This window comes from Aethina tumida, chromosome 2 (genome assembly GCF_024364675.1).
Source record: "Aethina tumida isolate Nest 87 chromosome 2, icAetTumi1.1, whole genome shotgun sequence".
NCBI classification, from domain to species: domain Eukaryota; kingdom Metazoa; phylum Arthropoda; class Insecta; order Coleoptera; family Nitidulidae; genus Aethina; species Aethina tumida.
Genome location: NC_065436.1, coordinates 8,025,566 through 8,045,496, shown reverse-complemented (window position 1 = coordinate 8,045,496; position 19,931 = coordinate 8,025,566). Strand labels below are relative to the sequence as shown.

Below are 19,931 nucleotides of genomic sequence, written 5' to 3'. Positions count from 1 at the left end.
TTTAATATTTATAGTAAATGTATTTTTTGTGTATTTTTACTCTAATTTCTCATTAAATATTCAAAAATACTTAATATTTGTAAATAGAGAAAAGTAAGATAAGCTACATGTAAAAAAACGCGTAGATATCATTGATTTGATCATAGTAAAAGCATAGAATTTTAGTATTAAAGTTTGAAATTTCATAATGTTTGAATTATATTTATCAACGTCAATCTGGTTTTCACATCTATTAACACTCCGTGCAACAATGTTATGCATGTTTATACGGTTTTTAATTATTTAAATATAATATAAGATCATGACAAAATATAAATACAATTCATTTGAAATAACAATTAATATGCAATAATATAATTTATGGATAGTGTTTGTATTTACTTAAATTTCAATGTACTTGATTTTTAACTTTGTTTTAATTGTTTGCATCATTGTCATCATTAATTTCAACAATATTTAGACCTTTTGTTCTTTCAATTATTTCATTTTGTTCTAAAAAAGATATAATAGGTTTATGCTAACTAAAGTAAGAAATGAAAATGTTTGATTCAAATTTATGTAAGTATCGCTTAAAAGCAGCATCGATTGTCGTTTTATGTTTTGTAGTACTGAGTTTTCGATCATTGGACATATTTAAATAAATGTCTCACTTATAAGATATACACATCACTATACGTCAACTGTATAGCTACAGATATACTGGTATAAGCATGTCGGTGACGCGAACGCACGAGATTTCACCCATCCAAAAAGTGTCTAAGGCGCACAGCACATTGCGCATGCGCCAGTCATGAGCATGTCACTGACGCGAACACATAATATTTTCTTATCAAAAAGTGCCCAACACGACTTAAGAAGTTTTCACTTCTAAAAATACATTAAATCTATTATTATTTGTTAGGAAAGGCTTATTTTCAGTTTACACACTTTTGTTGACGGTATAAAAAACAAGTATGTTTTAGTTTTGCTTAATAAATATCGATTGTAATTGGAACCAAAATATGTACAACCGGTCACTTGATTTCAATATTGAATCTTACCCCCCACGATATTTGGTATATATGGACAAAATTGAGCGCGTTGGTAACAGATGGTAAGAGAATTGGGCGTTGATTTTTTCCTTGAAAGTACATCAGAAAAAAAGATGATCCCGAAAGTTTCGAATATTTCTAGATAGAGATTCCTTTCAAACGGCATTCTCCTCTATGAACCCCCCACTTTCAAAACAATAATAGATATTAGCGTCAAACTCATTTCCGGCTTAGCTGGAGGCCTTTAACGAAACCACTGCATTAGTAAAATTTTACCTGATTTCATAATGCTCTCAAATGTACAGCTGTAACTCACCCTCTAGTTCCGGGCTTTTATTCTTAAGGTCTAGTTTTCGGGTACCTCTTGAAACGCCGGCAGATATATAGTTTGTTGGTCTAGTAACTGAGTTTACCAGCCAAATCAACAACTTTTTTCTTTTGTCTGAATTTATTAACAAAAGAAGGACGAGCATGTCGGTGACGCGAACCGACATGGGGTTAAAGAAGTTTTCACTTAAAAAATTAAACAAAAATTTTAATGTATAAATTGTCAGAAGCTAAAAATGGGTTTGATTAAAACATGGGAATGTGGGATATAATACCACACGAACTAAATCTGACGTTTTTGTTCTTTAAAAGTCGGTCGAGGACGCTGTAAATTCCTTAAGCGTCACCCCGTCATATCCCACACATTTCGATTGGGGAAAAGTCTGAAGATTTGGGTGGCTAAGACAGTAAATTCACATGAGAGGCTTCCAGGAAGTTTAATGTATTCCTGGTCATATGTGGACGGGTATTACCTTACTGAACAATTAGTCCGAGATCTCTTCTGATGTAGGGATGAAAAGTAGGCTCCAAAAAGTCATCCACATATCGATGGTTTGTCATATTGCCACTACTGAAAATCATAGTGATATGAGTATGACTCTCCACAGCAAAGCGAGGATCACCTCTTTCTCATGACTAAACACAATGTCACTACGTTGGCCTTTATGGTTTGCTGGTAGAAGTATATCCAAAAATTCAAAGGCCAAAAGACCTTATAACGGAGGTAAACAAATCGAATACCAATTGGCCCACCTTCATCGGCAAAAAATTCATCAGCAATCATCCGTGTCGAACTGATCCTGTCTCTTAGAACCAATAATCTAAGACATATTAAAATTTATTTTTTTGAATTTAAATTATGACTGGTCTAGTCTAATTATTTTCAAATATATAAAAAGAAATTAATAAAACTGAAACTAAACATTTAAAAACTTGAATTAACTGTGTAAAAGTTTCGAAGGAAAATTAAGTATGTCCCTTCAAATGTGATTGATATATTCGAATAAGGACTATAAAAGCCCATCATCGAAACGAATCAATGGACTTGCTAAAAAAAAACTAATCATCTCTCAATAAATACGGAGTTGTAACAGTTCAATTGGGATCTATTGAGCCGACCTTTATGTGTTCAACATCTGGGAGGGTGGCTCTGAACTTTGACCTATTCTTTTATCGCTCTTTAGTTTCTTTATTGCTTCGCAAGATCTAAGCGCTGGCCTACTTTCCTCCCAAACTGGGGTGGACTTTTTTTTGCAGCTGAATCTGGCTCTGCGGTTGAATAAATATCACAAGCAATTAGTGCCTGGGGGGGAAGTTGCAAGTCAATTTTAACGGGCATTTAAATACCTTCATTTTTAGAGGTAATTTAAAAATATAATTTGTTATACATTACTTTAATATTATGTTTCTGGATATTACTATTAGATTAAGAAATTTATTAACAATAAACATTATGAAATACTGTTAATTTATGATAAGTTTTGACTTTTGTAAAATCTTAATTGATGTTGATGATGATACATTGATGTATTGAACAGATTTTGTCGGATATCCACACAATGCATACGGGTTTAGTTAATAATTAATTAATACTAATTACTAGGGATCCCCACTGTCAATAAATAGACAGAAACGGTGAGAATTGGCCAACAGAAGAGGTGCTGTGTTCCATCTCCTCACACTTCTATAGTTGAGAAGTTTTGATGGCACCAAACGATTATCATATATTTTTGACATAAAGAAGAAGAGATCTTTAATTTTTGCATTGTTGATCTTGACGTTTTGTAAGGTATTTTAGTCTTCGCAATTCTCAGAATATTGAAGTCAAAAATTGGAATAGTGTCAGGATCATATGAATGAGGATGGTAAATCTGACAGAGTGTTTCTCCTAAAAATTCCCTAATTATAAATAAGAGTGCCCAAAGTGTTAGAAGCACATGGAAAGAAAAACGTACAGAAAGTGTTAAGATATGTCATCTTACCTTTTGTTTAAGGCATCTCAGACATGAGCAAGTTTCAGTAAGCTCGTGTCGCCCGTGTTTCAATGGGTATTATTAGGATAGGCTCCGGTTACTTGCTGTTTTGTCTCCCATTGAACAAGAGTAGGATATGAAAGGAAGAACACTGACTAATCTTTTCAGATCACCAAAGGCTCCTAAACATTTGAGAATCGAAATTGGAGTAATATGGGACACTTTGCCACATGATGCTGAGTCGAGTAGAGAATTTCTACCTACACACATTACGTATTATATAATTATAGAACTCATTTTTTAATAAAATAATATTTTAGTTACTATTAACAAGTTTACTGTTCTATTGTATTTTTATTTCATTGATAATTAGTATTAAAAGTCACAACAAAATAGTTACTTTAATTCCAAACAACAATAACTATATAATAAAAGTACAGAACTCTTAAATATTTATGTTATTACACTGTTAACATTTAATGATGCAAAATTAAACAACGCTCCGGTGATCACAACGATATCTCACACATGCCAAAAACACGAAAAAAGTGATTTGGAAGATGACCAGCAAATATAGTTTCGGTTCATGCGCCAAGTATTCCTGGTGAATGATGACCTGTTTACGAGGAGAACAATAACAAAATTTCGTCATTGAACTACTATCCAGGGTAAACAAAACCTACTCCAATAGATTATTTAAGAGTCAGGACTATTGATTCATTTGACTTTTCTAGGATTTATTGTTTTAATTTCTATTCTCGATGATTAAAGTTCTAAATCAATACATTATTTTTGAATTTGTTTCAATCAGATTTCAGTCGTAAACTTTAATAAATGTCGGAGGCTCTTTGTATATACATTGTGGATCAGGCAAATAAATAATTTTTTTATTACAATTAATGGGCATATTTATAAAAGTTCCTGAAACAGATTAATTTTGTATCTATTCAGGCTAAACAAAACCCAATAGATTGTTTAGAATTCAGGACTATCGATTCATTTAACTTTTCTAGGTTTTTTATTTTAATTTCTATTCTCGATAATTAAGGATCTAAAAAAAAAAAATAAAATAAATAAAATATTTCTGAATTTGTTTCATTCAGATTAGACAAACCATAATAAATGTCGATGGTACTTTGTATATACAGTGTGAATCAGTCAAGTTAATAAGTTTATTCTTTCAGTTAGTGGGCATAATTATAAAATATTCAGGAACATGTTAAAAACTATCCAGACAATAGATTATTTGCCAGACTCTTGAGTCATTTGACTTTTCTAGGATTTATTGTTTTAATTTATATTCTCGATACTTCAGGTTCTAAACCAATAAAATATTTTTGAATTTGTTTCAATGAGATATCAGTCGTAAACTTTAATAAATGTCGGTGGTACTTTGTATATATAGTGTGAATGAGTCAAGTGAATAAGTTTATTCTTTCAGTTAGTGGGCATAATTATACAATATTCAGGAACATATTAATTTTGTAACTGTCCAGACAATAGATTATTTGCCAGACTCTTGAGTCATTTGACTTTTCTAGGATTTATTGTTTTAATTTATATTCTCGATACTTCAGGTTCTAAACCAATAAAATATTTTTGAATTTGTTTCAATCAGATTTCAGTTGTAAACTTTAATAAATATCGGTGGTACTTTGTATATATAGTGTGAATCAGTCAAGTGAATAAGTTTATTTGTTCAGTTAGTGGGCATAATTATAAAATATTGAATATGAATTGAAATATGAATTTTGTAATAGTTCGACAATGGATTATTTAAAAGTTCAGACTATTGATTTATTTGACTTTTCTAGGATTTATTGTTAGAATTTACGTTTTCGATAATTAAGGTTCTAAATTAATAAAATATTTTTGAATTTGTTTCAATTAGATTTCAGTCGTAAACTTTAATAATAGTCAGTGGTACTTAGTATATACAGTGTGAAGCAGTCAAATGAATATATTTAATCTTTAAATTAATGGGCATATTTATAATTAATTCAGAAATAGTTTAATTTTGTAAGTATCAAGGGTAAATAAAACCTACCCCTATCGATTCATTTAACTTTTCTAGGTTTTATTGTTTTAATTTCTATTCTCGATAATTAAGGTTCTAAATTAATAAAATATTTTCGAATTTGTTTCAAGCAGATTTAAGTCGTAAACTTCCTGAAAATTTTATTACCACACTAAACACTTTTTAATTGACAACCTCCAAATATTTAAAAAAGGACTTTTGATAAAAAAGTTTCTTGTTAAATATAAGAATTATTTTGTTATTTTTTGCAATTTTACTTTGATTTTACATATTATATTTTTAACAAAAAATATATAAATATAAGTAAATGAATGAAATAGAGAATCAATTTTCATTAATAAATCCTGAAATAATATTTACATGTTATTTGGAAAACATTACCAATATATTTGTTAATTTTAAATTCTCCATTATTATATTAGTGGAAAAAATCAACGTAAATAATGTATTATTAGTACAATGAAATCGATATATTTAATTTTCATGAAAACATCAAGCTCTAGCGTGTTTAATTGATTTGACTACACACATATCTCATATTAAATCAATTGATTTAACATAAAATTACTGCATATTTGCATGTTTCCATATATTTTATTAGCGAATTTTTTTGCAGTGTTTCTGAAATTGTGGCCGGATAATAACTTAGGTTTATTTAATATATGCTATAATGTTTTCCTTAACATGCAAGTATAATAAGCATAATATACAAAAAATACTATATCGTGTCGATTTTTACATATTTAAAATTAAATGAATATATTCAATCTACCTATTATAAATTATTTTATTTTATACCAAGTATTATTCATTCCCTTTGCAGTTTGTAAAATTTAATATTATAAGATTTATTTTAAATTAATATGTGGAAAAGCGATTTAGTAGGAAAGGCAAAGGGAAGTAATGCATTTTTATTTATTAATCAATACATTTCTGGTGAAATATTATTAAACAACTTATGTTAAAATGTTTTATAATTAAACTTTAATATATTTTAACTTTTCGAAGTGGCGTCTCAAATGACAGCTAAAGTTTAATTGAATTCATGAAAGTTTAGCTACACTGTTAATTGTCTCTGGTGTTACGGGTTTTCCAATTTACCTCAAAATTTTCTTTATTATTAAAAGTTGCTAAGGTAAAGTTTAGTAAAATCATTGAACCTAAAGGAAATTCATTTCACGGTCTTTTATTAATTAACTTGAGTATTTTAGAGACAATATTTTTCACTATAGGAAAATTATGTTACAAATTTGCAAATAAAATTTGTTTTCAGAAGACTCGAGAAAATAATAGATTTATATAATGGTTATTTCTGAAATGTTAATCAGTAGGCCAAGTTTATTTAATAACGTAATGTTTAGTCAAACCATTAAACCTAAAGGAAATTCATTTCACAGGCTTTTATTGAGTATTTTAAAGAAAATATTTATCACTACAGGAAAATTATGTTACAAAGAAGTACTAAAGTTGTAATTATAGCTTAAGGATAATGATTATCTCTGAAATATTAATTAGTAGGCCAATCTAATAGTTACTCTGAAAACTCAGGTTCTTCAATATACGTTGAAATTTGGTCTAGTATTAATTTGCCTGTGGTACTAAGTTTATTTGATAAATCATTGAACCAGAAGAAAATTCCTTACTTAATTAATTATATTAGAGAAAATATTATAGGTAAATTATGTTTGTAAAGTTTAGTTTATAAATAAATTTCGAGTTCCAAACATCAATTATTATTAAGGATGTACTAAAGTTGAGTTATCATCTTAAGAAACGCCTCCGAAATTGTATTAATTAATATTTAGTTCCTCGGGAAAGTTATCTCATTAATTAAATTGATCATTTTAGAGGAAATAATTTTGCATTTTTCTATAAAGTGTAAAATACAAAAAAAATCGTAGTTAGAAAATATTACTCAATAAATCAATTTCTAAATTATAAATTAAATATACATGTAATATTGTAATATTTAGTCAACTCATTGAACAAAATGAAATTTCTCTCACTTTATCTCATTAATTAAATTGATCATTTCAGAGGAAATCAATTTGCATTTTTCTATAAAGTGTAAAATACAAAAAAATCGTAGTTAGAAAATATTACTCTATAAATCAATTTCTAAATTATAAATTAAATATACGTGTAATATTGTAATATTTGGTCAAATCATTGAACAAAATGAAATTTCTCTCACTTTATCTCATTAATTAAATCGATCGTTTTAGAGGAAATCATTTTCCATTTTTCTATAAAGTGTAAAATACAAAAAAATCGTAGTTAGAAAATATTACCCTATAAATCAATTACTAAATTATAAATTAAATATACATGTAATATTGTAATATTTAGTCAAATCATCGAAGAAAATGAAATTTTTTTCACGTTATCTCATTAATTATCTTGATTATTTTAGAGGAAATAATTTTGCATTTTTCTATAAAGTGTAAAATACAAAAAAATTGTAGTTTGAAAATATTACTCTATAAATCAATTTCTAAATTATAAATTAAATATACGTGTAATATTGTAATATTTAGTCAAATCATTGAACAAAATGAAATTTCTCTCACTTTATCTCATTAATTAAATTGATCATTTTAGAGGAAATCAATTTGCATTTTTCTATAAAGTGTAAAATACAAAAAAATCGTAGTTAGAAAATATTACTTTATAAATCAATTTCTAAGTTATAAATTAAATATACGTGTAATATTGTAATATTTAGTCAAATCATTGAACAAAATGAAATTTCTCTCATTGTATCTCATTAATTAAATTGATCATTTTAGAGGAAATCATTTTGCATTTTTCTATAAAGTGTAAAATACAAAAAAAATGTAGTTAGAAAATATTACTCAATAAATCAATTTTTAAATTATAAATTAAATATACATGTAATATTGTAATATTTAGTCAAATCATCGAAGAAAATGAAATTTTTTTCACGTTATCTCATTAATTATCTTGATTATTTTAGAGGAAATAATTTTGCTTTTTTCTATAAAGTTTAAAATACAAAAAAATCGTAGTTAAAAAATATTACTCAATAATTCAATTACTAAATTATAAATAAAATATACATGTAATATTGTAATATTTAGTGAAATAATGATTTCACTGGATATTACAATATGGAATCAATGGAACAAAATGAAATTTCTTTCACGTTATCTCGTTAATTAACTTGATTATTTTAGATAAAATCATTTTGCAATTTTCTACATTATAAATTAAATATACAGTGTGACCCATTAGAAAGAAGATTTTGACGAATTTTTTTATTGTAAAGCATGAAGGAAATGATTGATGTGTGTGATTTAAGTAACTCCTTAAATGGGTATTTAATTTAATTTGATAAAAATTATGTACCATAGAAAAGTTAAATATCATGTTCTTATAAATTTATTCTTTAATCAAATCTCTACTCTAAAACTCAGTACACGCATATTTTATTTACTTCCACCAATCCGTCATTTAATTCAATGTATTTATCATATCTTTTCCATTTATTCTGGGGTAATTTCTGCACATAATTTATTAATTCTATCACAAACTTATGAAAAAGATATAATAAATGAATTTAAATGACGGTGGATTGATGGAAGCAAATCAAAGGTATTCCGTATTATATAGTAAAATATTGTTCAAAAGTAAGATAATTATTTTTGACAGATTATTCCTATTTGACTAAAAAAATGAATTCAAAAGATGAATATAAGTTATAATTTTTTGCAGAATTATAAATCTGCATATTTTTATGAAATTTGATAATACTCATTTCACGGAGTACTTAAACTAATAGTGTAGTTAGATTTGCTATAAAAATTATAGGCCAATAAACATTTTGTCTATAAATACATATTTTTATGCCCTACAATTGAAAAACAATTAAAAACAAATTTTATAGGGCTGTGCCGCTTTCAAACAGACCGGCACTGTATAATGACAAGATGTCATCAGTCTGTTTACACTGATAATATATTGTTAATATTATTTAACATCATAATTATGCATAATAAAAAAATAACAGATGGTGTTGGACATACAAATTTGAGCCTTTATATTACGGTGTATTAAAAAAAGATTAATCGAGTAAAGAATAAACCACAGGGTGGTCCAAGAATTTTGTGGAAAGCTAAGGTGATTATAAAACTAGTTGTCATCGTATGTTTATTTATTTTGCTAATATACTATGAAATTGTCATATTCTGATACTAATTTATTTGTCTTAAAAACACTTTGTAATTGCCTTATTCATGTCTTAAAATACCTACATCTAAAAACAAGTATTCATTGGCCATTTTTACTCTTTGATGTTATATATTTTTAAAATTAAATTTTTCAATTCATTTATAATAATACCTAACTTTTAGTAATCTATAGAATAAACTGTCAGAAATAACACAAATTATCTTATTTTTCAATAATATTGAAATATTACATAAAAAATAAATACTATTGCAATTATACTATACTCTTAAAAGTAAAATGTTTGTGTGTTCGAGGTAGAATTAAGGAATGATGTGTGGAAAATTATTCCAAGAAAGAAAGATATCCACGAACTTATAAAGATAAATAATAAATGAATTGAACAGAAGAGAGGGTTGGTAGAAGTAAGTAAAATGTGGGTATCAAAAGAATTAGTATAATTATAGTATTATTATCATAATATTCCAATATTCTTGAAAAATAACAGGTGATTATAAAACTAGTTGTCATCGATTGTTTATTTATTTTGCTAATATACTATAAAATTGTCATATTCTGGTACTAATTTATTCATTCTAAAAACACTTTCTAATTGCTTTATTCATGTTCTAAAATGCCTACACCTAAAAACAAGTATTCATTTACCATTTTTACTCTTTGATGTTATATATTTTTAAAATTAAATTTTTCAATTCATTTACAATTATACCTAATCTATGGTAATCTATAGAATAAACTGTCAGAAATAGCATAAATTATCTTATTTTTCAATAATATTGGAATATTATATTAAAAATAAATACTATTCTAATTATACTATACTTTTAAAACTAAAATGTTTGTGTGTTCGAAGTAGAATTAAGGAATGATGTGTGGAAAATTATTCCAAGAAAGAAAGATATCCACGAACTTATAAAGATAAATAATAAATGAATTGAACAGAAGAGAGGGTTGGTAGAAGTAAATAAAATGTGGGTATCAAAAGAATTAGTATAATTATAGTATTATTTTCATAATATTCCAATATTCTTGAAAAATAACAGGTGATTATAAAACTAGTTGTCATCGATTGTTTATTTATTTTGCTAATATACTATAAAATTGTCATATTCTGGTACTAATTTATTCATTCTAAAAACACTTTCTAATTGCTTTATTCATGTTCTAAAATGCCTACACCTAAAAACAAGTATTCATTTACCATTTTTACTCTTTGATGCTATATATTTTTAAAATTAAATTTTTCAATTCATTTACAATTATACCTAATCTATGGTAATCTATAGAATAAACTGTCAGAAATAGCATAAATTATCTTATTTTTCAATAATATTGGAATATTATATTAAAAATAAATACTATTCTAATTATACTATACTTTTAAAACTAAAATGTTTGTGTGTTCGAAGTAGAATTAAGGAATGATGTGTGGAAAATTATTCCAAGAAAGAAAGATATCCACGAACTTATAAAGATAAATAATAAATGAATTGAACAGAAGAGAGGGTTGGTAGAAGTAAATAAAATGTGGGTATCAAAAGAATTAGTATAATTATAGTATTATTTTCATAATATTCCAATATTCTTGAAAAATAATAATAAGGTGATTATAAAATTAGTTGTCATCGATTGTTTATTTATTTTGCTTATATACTATAAAATTGTCATCTTCTGATACTAATTTGTTTGTTCTAAAACACTTTCTAATTGCCTTATTCATGTTCTAAAATGCCTACATCTAAAAACAAGTATTCATTTACCATATTTACACTTTTATATATTTTTTAAAATTAAATTTTTCAATTTATCTATAATAATACCTAACTTTATTATTTCTAATTCTCAGTTGAGAATATTCATAAAATGATTTTTACATTTTTTCATGTTTGTTTTATTATTGGTAATGTCAGGGGATTTATTAACATTGGTACGACATTGTTTATAAGTAGGACAGTACTCAACATCTTAAGAATAATTAGCATTGCATATAAATATTTAAATCTGATAATATTTTAAAAAATATTTCCAGGTGACGATGGGTGCGCCTCGTCGCGGAGGTGACGACAGCGCCGGATGAGGAGACGACGGCCGAATCCGGAGACGGAGCAGCAGCAGCAGCAGCAGAGGCAGCACGGCTAGCAGCGCGAGTCTCCCCGCCGCCCCAGCCGGCCAGCCGCCGTACATGGTGGGCGACAGGGACGGCGACGGACCGGCCGTGCGCTGGGACGATGGCGCCGCCCCGCCGCCTGTCGCTGAAGTCGCGGCGCCGGGCGACGCGCCCCGGGCCCTCCGCTACACCTCGCTGCCGCAAATGTCGCCGCCCCCGCAACAGATGCTTGGCAATGCGCAGTCGCTGCAGTCGGCGCCGCAGCTGCAACCGCCACCGCCGCCGCTGCCTCTGCAACTGCAAAGACCTTACTCAAGGTAGGTAGCATTAATTACCCCATTAATTGTGACTGCGATTTATTTGTAATGCCATTTTATACACAAGGAACAAGGAGCACATAAAGTAAACGCAAACATAATATAAATTCATGTTCAAAAGTTGGGTATATTAAACTTTTATAAAAAGAAACAAATACAATAATTTCAGTAGTGTTTGCAATTTCCTCTGATAATTATGGCTAGATGTAAATTAAGTAGAGGTGAAGTAACTGGAATGTTGGAATTTGGGATCAAACAGATCGAAATCGCAAGTATACTCAAAGTGGTTTCTTTCTACTTCAGTCCAAGAAGTTGTAGACTGCAAATGAAGATATTTATGTTTGAAAGCCTGCAGAACTTCTTGCAACTGGATAGTCAGTTTGTAAACGCTCAAGACTATTGTAAGGCTTGAATAACCCTACAACCATAAGTAACAACGATTGGAACGGGCAAGGTCACATGATCACTGGATGGAAGAATAGAAATCTGTATTTTTCATTAATGAAAATAAAATTGGGCTGTATATTGATGAGTTCTCGTCTGGTCGAAGTGTTCTACAAATTTAACAAAGATTTCAAGAATTTTAATCACTTCAAAGGGGTTGTTATGATAAGGTACAATTTGATATTAATGGCCGTGCAAAATTGCACATATGTCAAGTTATGATGACCAGTCCTCAATCTAGTGTCGGTGAAAACATCATTTTCGTTGACGATAGTACTCCTCCACAACGCTTAGGACTTGAACAGGACGAAAGGTGAAGTATTGGAACAATACACCTTCCTCCGAGATCACCTGACCTAAATCCTATCGATCATACATGGGATATGCTAAAAGGGCTGCTTTCGAATCATCAACGCCGCCCCAATAATCTTCCAGAGCTATATTTTCATCAATATGAGTCAATATACTCAAGAATAATATATAACCTCTTAGAAAGAAATCAATGGAAGTGTATGTATAAATTTGATAAAAAATAAAAATTGCTGATTTATGTTAAATTTATTATGTAGTGTATATTTTTACTAAATAAATTTTATTTTTTGTTATTTCTCGAGAACTTATTTGTAATTAAAAAATTATACAAATTTAACTTTTTTCTTTTCAAGTGTAAAGTATTAGAATATGTACTTGTCACGTTTTTCGGTCCAAAACTAATAAACCCGTATTATTTAGGCATGAAAATCAAATTAGCTATATTTTTGGTAAATCTGACTACACCATCGGACCTAACCTCCTGAAATAGGTATTTACCTAAAAAAATAAAGAATCTATAGAATAAACTGTCAGAAATAGCACAAATTTCCTTATTTTCTAATATTTTTAGAATATTATATTAAAAATAAGTACTATTCTTATTATACTATACTTTTAAAACTAAAATTTTTGTGTATTCGAGGTAGAATTAAGGAATGATGTGTGGGAATTTATCCCAAAACAATTGAGAAATATATCCACGAACTTATAAAGATAAATAATAAATAAATTAAACAGAAGGGGGTTGGTAGAATTAGTATAATTATAGTATTATTAGCATAATATTCCAATATTCTTGAAAAATAAGATAACTTGTGATATTTTTAACAGTTTATTATACTTTATACTTTATTTTTCTATAGAATTATAAATACACATAATTTTTTATGGTATTTGGTGTATATACATTTCAGGGAGTGCTTAATCCAGGAGTTTCTATAAAAAATTTGCTAGTATACTTTTGCCTAAAAGGTTTTGGATTTGAGCTAAAAGTTTATAAGTACATATTTTTAAGCTTTACAACTAAATAATGTTAAAATCAGACAATGTGAATTCTTCTCCTTATAGTTATATAATATATATTTGTATAATATAATAGGTATACGTGAGTAACCTATAGAAGCAATTTAAAAAAGTATTTCATATTTCTAACATTATTATTATGAAAAATTCAGAAATTATGTTTAATTCTTTAATACCTTTAATACAAAAACAATTTTTGTGGGGCTGCACTGTACATTTTTCAATAGCTCTAACTTTTGAACATGAGTTTATTATAGTATGATTCATGTGAATTCTTCTTCTTATAATTATATAATATATATTTGGCTTAAAGTGTACGTGTGTTACCTATAGATTAGGAAGTTATCCTGTAGGTTTTGGTTTTGGGCTAAAAGTCTATAAGTACATATGTTCAAATTTTACAATTAAAAAAAAAACAAATTTTGTGGAGCTATACTGTACATTTTTTAATATCCCTTAACATAAGTTTATTATGGTATGAACGTGAATTCTTCTTATTATGGTTGAAGTATGTGTGAAAAAATCAAAAATTATATTTAATTTTTTAATATCTTGTAATGGTACTCAATCTTCTTCCAACGTTTCTGAATCTTTTAGGAACTTCGTGCGTTGTCTGAGAAACTTTCCAAAAATGAAATTTTAGTTTATGAAAATGGCAGAGATTGTTTACTATTATATACTACTATATAACAAATTTTAAAATCAAACTAGCTTTTTATTGTAAATCTGACTACACTATTGGATTAAGCACCTCCATCTATAGAATAAATTGTCAGAAATAGCACAAATTATCTTATTTTTCAACAATGTTGGAATATTATATTAATAATACTATTCTAATTATACTATACTTTTAAAACTAAAATTACAATATTCTTGGAAAATAAGATATTTTGAGTTATTTTTGACAGTTTATTATAATTGTTAAAAAAAATAAAAAAAAAAAAATAATTTATAATTTTTCTATAGAATTATAAATACTCATAATTTGGTTATGGTATTTAGTATATATCCATTTCAGGGGGTGCTTAATCCAGTGGTGTACTTAGAGCTTCTATAAAAATTTACTAGTATGCTTTCTTCAATTTGCATGCCTAAAAAGTTATCCTAAAGGTTTTGGTTTTGGGTCAAACATTTTTTCAAGCTTTACAATTAGAAAAATTGTTAAAATCAGACAAAAAAAAAAACAAATTTTGTGGAGTAACATTTTTCAATATCCCTAATTTTTGAACATGAGTTTATTATGGTATGATTCATGTGAATTCTTCTTCTTAATGTTATATAATGTATATTTGCCTTAAAGTATACGTGTTTAACCTATAAATTAAGAAGATATATTAGAAGCAATTAAAAAAAGTATTATTTATTACATATTTCTAACATTATTATTAGCTACGCTGTACATTTTTCAATATCCCTAATTTTTTGAACATGAGTTTATTATGGTATGATTCATGTGAATTCTTCTTCTTAAGGTTATATAATATATATATATATATATATATATATATATATATATATATATATATATATATATATTGGCTTAAAGTATACGTATTTAATTTATAGATTAGGAAGACAGAACCAATTAAAAAAAGTATTATTTATTTCATATTTCTAACATTATTATGAAAAATTCCAGAAATTATATTTATTTCCTTAATACCTTGTAATAGTACCCAATCGATAATCAGTTTAAATTTTATTTTAATTTGGCAATACTATATTCATTTTAATCGATTAATTTAATATCACGTCGTATATGCATAAATTTTCCTTAATGTATTTCTTTCTTATATTAACTCTTGCATGTTGGATTATTTACTAAAATTATTTAAATTTATAACAATAATTTACAGGTTAATTTTAGTAACAGTAAAACTGAAAATGAAAGGACATATAAATATCATATATTTGCTTTTTATAAACATTAAAAATTATTAGATATAATAATAAATCAGGACACCTTCATAAAATTTGTATTTATTGTACCATTTTAACTTTCTTTTTTCCAATTGTAAAGCATTAAAATATGTAATTATTGACAAAATGTTACGTTTTCGGCTAAACCAATAATATTTAGGCTAGCTATTTTATTTTGATAAATCTGACTACACCATTGGATTAAGCACTTCCATCTATAGAATAAACTGTCAGAAATAGCACAAATTAACTTATTTTCCAACAATATTGGAATATTATACTAAAATTCTAATATTCTTGAGAATAAGATAATTTGAGTTATTTTTGATAGTTTATTATAATAGTTAAATAAAAAATTCATAAAAAATGTGATTTTTAATTTTTCTATAGAATTATAAATACACGTAATTTGTTTATGGAATTTATCATAATAATTTACAGGTTAATTTTAGTAATAATAAAACTGGAAATTAAATGAAGAATATATTAATACCATAGATTTACTTTTTTATAAATTTTAAAAATTATAAGATATAAATACGAGTATCTACTATAATTTTTTATTTATATTTTATAATTCAATAAATATGCCATACCAGGAATAATGTGATTTCAACATAAACTAACTCATAAAAGAGATTTTTTAAACCTATAAAACTACAACAGGATATAAACGAGATAATATTATTGCTTGTTTATCTACAGCTACAAGATATTAAAGAAGCTAATTCAAATGAAAAAATGTGGATATGACAGGAAGGTTATTAAAACTTTTATGCTTACTATACTATACTAAAAGTAATTATTTTCCTTATTTAGTACTTAACATTATGGTTGCTGATTTGTAGTTTGTACTTCTAACATTCCACCTTCAATTTAAATTTTTTTTCTTAATCAGCTTCATATTTTCTTCCTTTATTTCCATTTCTAGTTTAATACCACTGACTGAAGCAAATTAGTTCTTTTCCAACATGGAATTTTTCTATTATCTTTAAAAACTATTTAATTTTTTATGTTTCACTTTTAACGTTTTCACGGTTCAATTCGTTGAATTATGTAAATCCTTCTTCCGGTAAACTTTTACATAATTTCCCTTATGGTTTATTATTTTTTTTCTTATTTGATATTTTTATTTTATAACATTTTATATTTCCAACAACGTATAATTAGTACCCTTTAGGAGTTTGTGATAATAATCCGTAATATTCTCCATATTTAACCGAAATTATCAACCTCGAAAGTTATAAAGGGAATATCGATTTTTACAACTTGCTGATGTAAGCTTCCAAGATTATTATTTCCCATTACCCATTAACATTACGTACGTACTTTACGTATTATATAGAAACTGCTAATCAACTAAAAATTTTTGTTAATTATTATTTATTTTATATAAAATGCTTTATAAAGTAAGGAATGTATGTTTTCTGTGAAGTTATCGGAAAGTTCTTAGTCTGAAATTATCAAACTCAATATTTGCAATGTATTACAAAGGTTACAAGAAATAATTTCCCTAAAAATATCCTCGGATAAAAGGTCTTTTCAAGTTTATATTCAATTCTGAGATATTAGCAGTCCTACAATACAAATCAAACGAGTGAACACCACGCCCACCCGCATGAACTTTGATTGAACTGAAATACACGTGTATTTTCAGATAACCGGCTACTGGCTCCGTTTTTATGGTGGTGCCTTTTTTCAACCCTTAATTTTCATCATTGTAATACAAAGGCTTACTTTTTTAGAGATTTAATATATCAACAATATTTTACAATACCAAGTCTTGTAACTAAAACTGGCTACTCAAGGGATTAACAAAATATTGAATGCTAGATAACAGATTGATAAGTTTTTCTTAGAGCTTGTAAAGTATTTGATCTGATTGAAAATCAGTTATGGTAATTTTGTTAAAACTTGAATCCATTACAATTTGATTGTAGTTGAATTCTTTAATTTTGAAAACGGTTTTCATGTTACATCATTTTATTGCTACTTTTGATGTGTCTTAGGTCTTAAATTTTGCACAACTTTTGCTAAAATTATATAAATAAATGATTTATGTGATTCATAACATACTGCACATTAAATTCGCCTACAATCATTCAAATTATGAACTGAAAAGCTATTTAAAACTTAACCATAATTCGGAACGTTAAAATGTTGGGTAGTTATATACTACAAAAAATCCAAGATCTGTAACTATTAAGGACTTAGTGAGATTTTTTGGTGATCACTTAAGGGACACTCCTAGTGTGAAATTTTGAATAAAACATTATTATTGTTCAGGATATAATGATAAAAATATTGTGATTGATCTACTTCATGGTTATTGCATTATTCAATTCATCTCAATTAGCAATTTACTGACGCGTCAAAACTTGTAATAAAATATAACTTTTATTGAAGTAAGACTTAGGATGCAAAATTACTAAGTTAAGCTAATGAGCTGCCTCGAAAAAGGGTTGATCAGTTCAAAGAAGAACTCCAACAGCCCACCAGGTGCTTTTTGAAGAAGCGGAAGGTGAATTATATGGACCTGGAACAGCATATTTCCTCTAAATATAAAATTTATCTATTCATAACAATGAAGTCTCTCAAAATTACATTTCTCAAAATTGCTGCTGTTGATTATCGAAGACAAATCATCTGAAAGCTTAATTTTTTTTCTGCTCAGGAGAATGTTACCACTACATAATTTCCTCAACCCTTAATAGTTAGTTGAAATCCTTAATATATTTAATTAATTATACACACATTTATTTGTTTGTAAGGTGATACTGTGAGTAGTACTTATGACGCATTTTGTCTGTACAAAGCTTAACATCAATAGTCAGTCCCAATATACACGAATTTACAATACAATGCTGAAAAACCAGTAAGTGATGGATCCTGAAGTGTCTGTATTTTAATAGAAGGTTTTTCGACGGCTACTTAAAGTGTTATTGAAGAACGCTACCACCACATAATGTCCTCATCCCTTAATACTTACTAACAAATATTGATCCTAGATAAGTTTCACCTATCTTTAATATATTTTTCAATTTAATTAGTTAGTTGAAATCCTTAATATACTTAATTGATTATACACACATTTATTTATTAGTAAGGTGGTACTGCGAGAAGTACTTATGACGCATTTTGTCTGTGCGTATCTTAACATCAACAGTAATTCCCAATATATACGAATTTATGATACGATGCTGAAAAACCAATAAGTGATGGATCCTGAAGTGTCTATATTTTAATAGAAGGTTTTTCGACGGCTACTTAAAGTGTTATTGAAGAACGCTACCACCACATAATGTCCTCATCCCTTAATACTTACTAACAAATATTGATCCTAGATAAGTTTCACCTATCTTTAATATATTTTTCAATTTAATTAGTTAGTTGAAATCCTTAATATACTTAATTGATTATACTCACATTTATTTGTTTGTAAGGTGGTACTGTGAGTAGTATGTTATGACGCATTTTGTCTGTACAAAGCATAACATCAATAGTAATTCCCAATATATACGAATTTATGATACGTTGCTGAAAAACCAATAAATGATGGATCCTGAAGTGTCTGTATTTTAATAGAAGATTTTTCGACAGCTACTTAAAATGTTACTGAAGAATGCTACCACTACATAATGTCCTCAAGCCTTAGTACTTACTAGCAAATATTGATCCTAGATAAGTTTCACCTATTTTTAATATATTTTTCAATTTAATTAACTAGTTGAAATCCTTAATATACTTAATTAATTATACACACATTTATTTGTTTGTAAGGTGGTACTGTGAGTAGTACTAATGACGCATTATGTCTGTACAAAGCTTAACATCAACAGTAATTCCTAATATACACGAATTTATGATACGATGCTGAAAAACCGATAAGTGATGGATCCTGAAGTTTCTGTATTTTAATAGAACATTTTTCGACTGCTACTTAAAATGTTACTGAAGAATGCTACCACTACATAATGTCCTCAACCCTTAATACTTACTAACAAATATTGATCCTAGATAAGTTTCACCTATTTTTAATATATTTTTCAATTTAATTAGTTAGTTGAAATCCTTAATATAGTTAATTGATTATACACACATTTTTTTGTTTGTAAGGTGGTACTGTGTGTAGTACTTATGACGCATTATGTCTGTACAAAGCTTAAAATCAACAGTAATTCCTAATATACACGAATTTATGATACGATGCTGAAAAACCGATAAGTG

The 19,931-nt window shown here is 27.2% G+C and overlaps 1 protein-coding gene across 2 annotated transcripts in view; it reads left to right on the top strand.

Annotated features, from left to right (window-relative positions):
- Positions 1-19,931, top strand: part of LOC109603454 (potassium voltage-gated channel protein Shab) — a 176,857-nt gene that overhangs the window by 109,313 nt on the left and 47,613 nt on the right. For both annotated transcript variants that reach the window (XM_049962764.1, XM_049962763.1), the window contains exon 3: positions 11,608-12,002. In XM_049962764.1, the coding sequence (XP_049818721.1) occupies positions 11,761-12,002 (242 nt within the window). In that variant the 5' untranslated portion in view covers positions 11,608-11,760. The remainder of the gene's footprint in view (positions 1-11,607; positions 12,003-19,931) is intronic.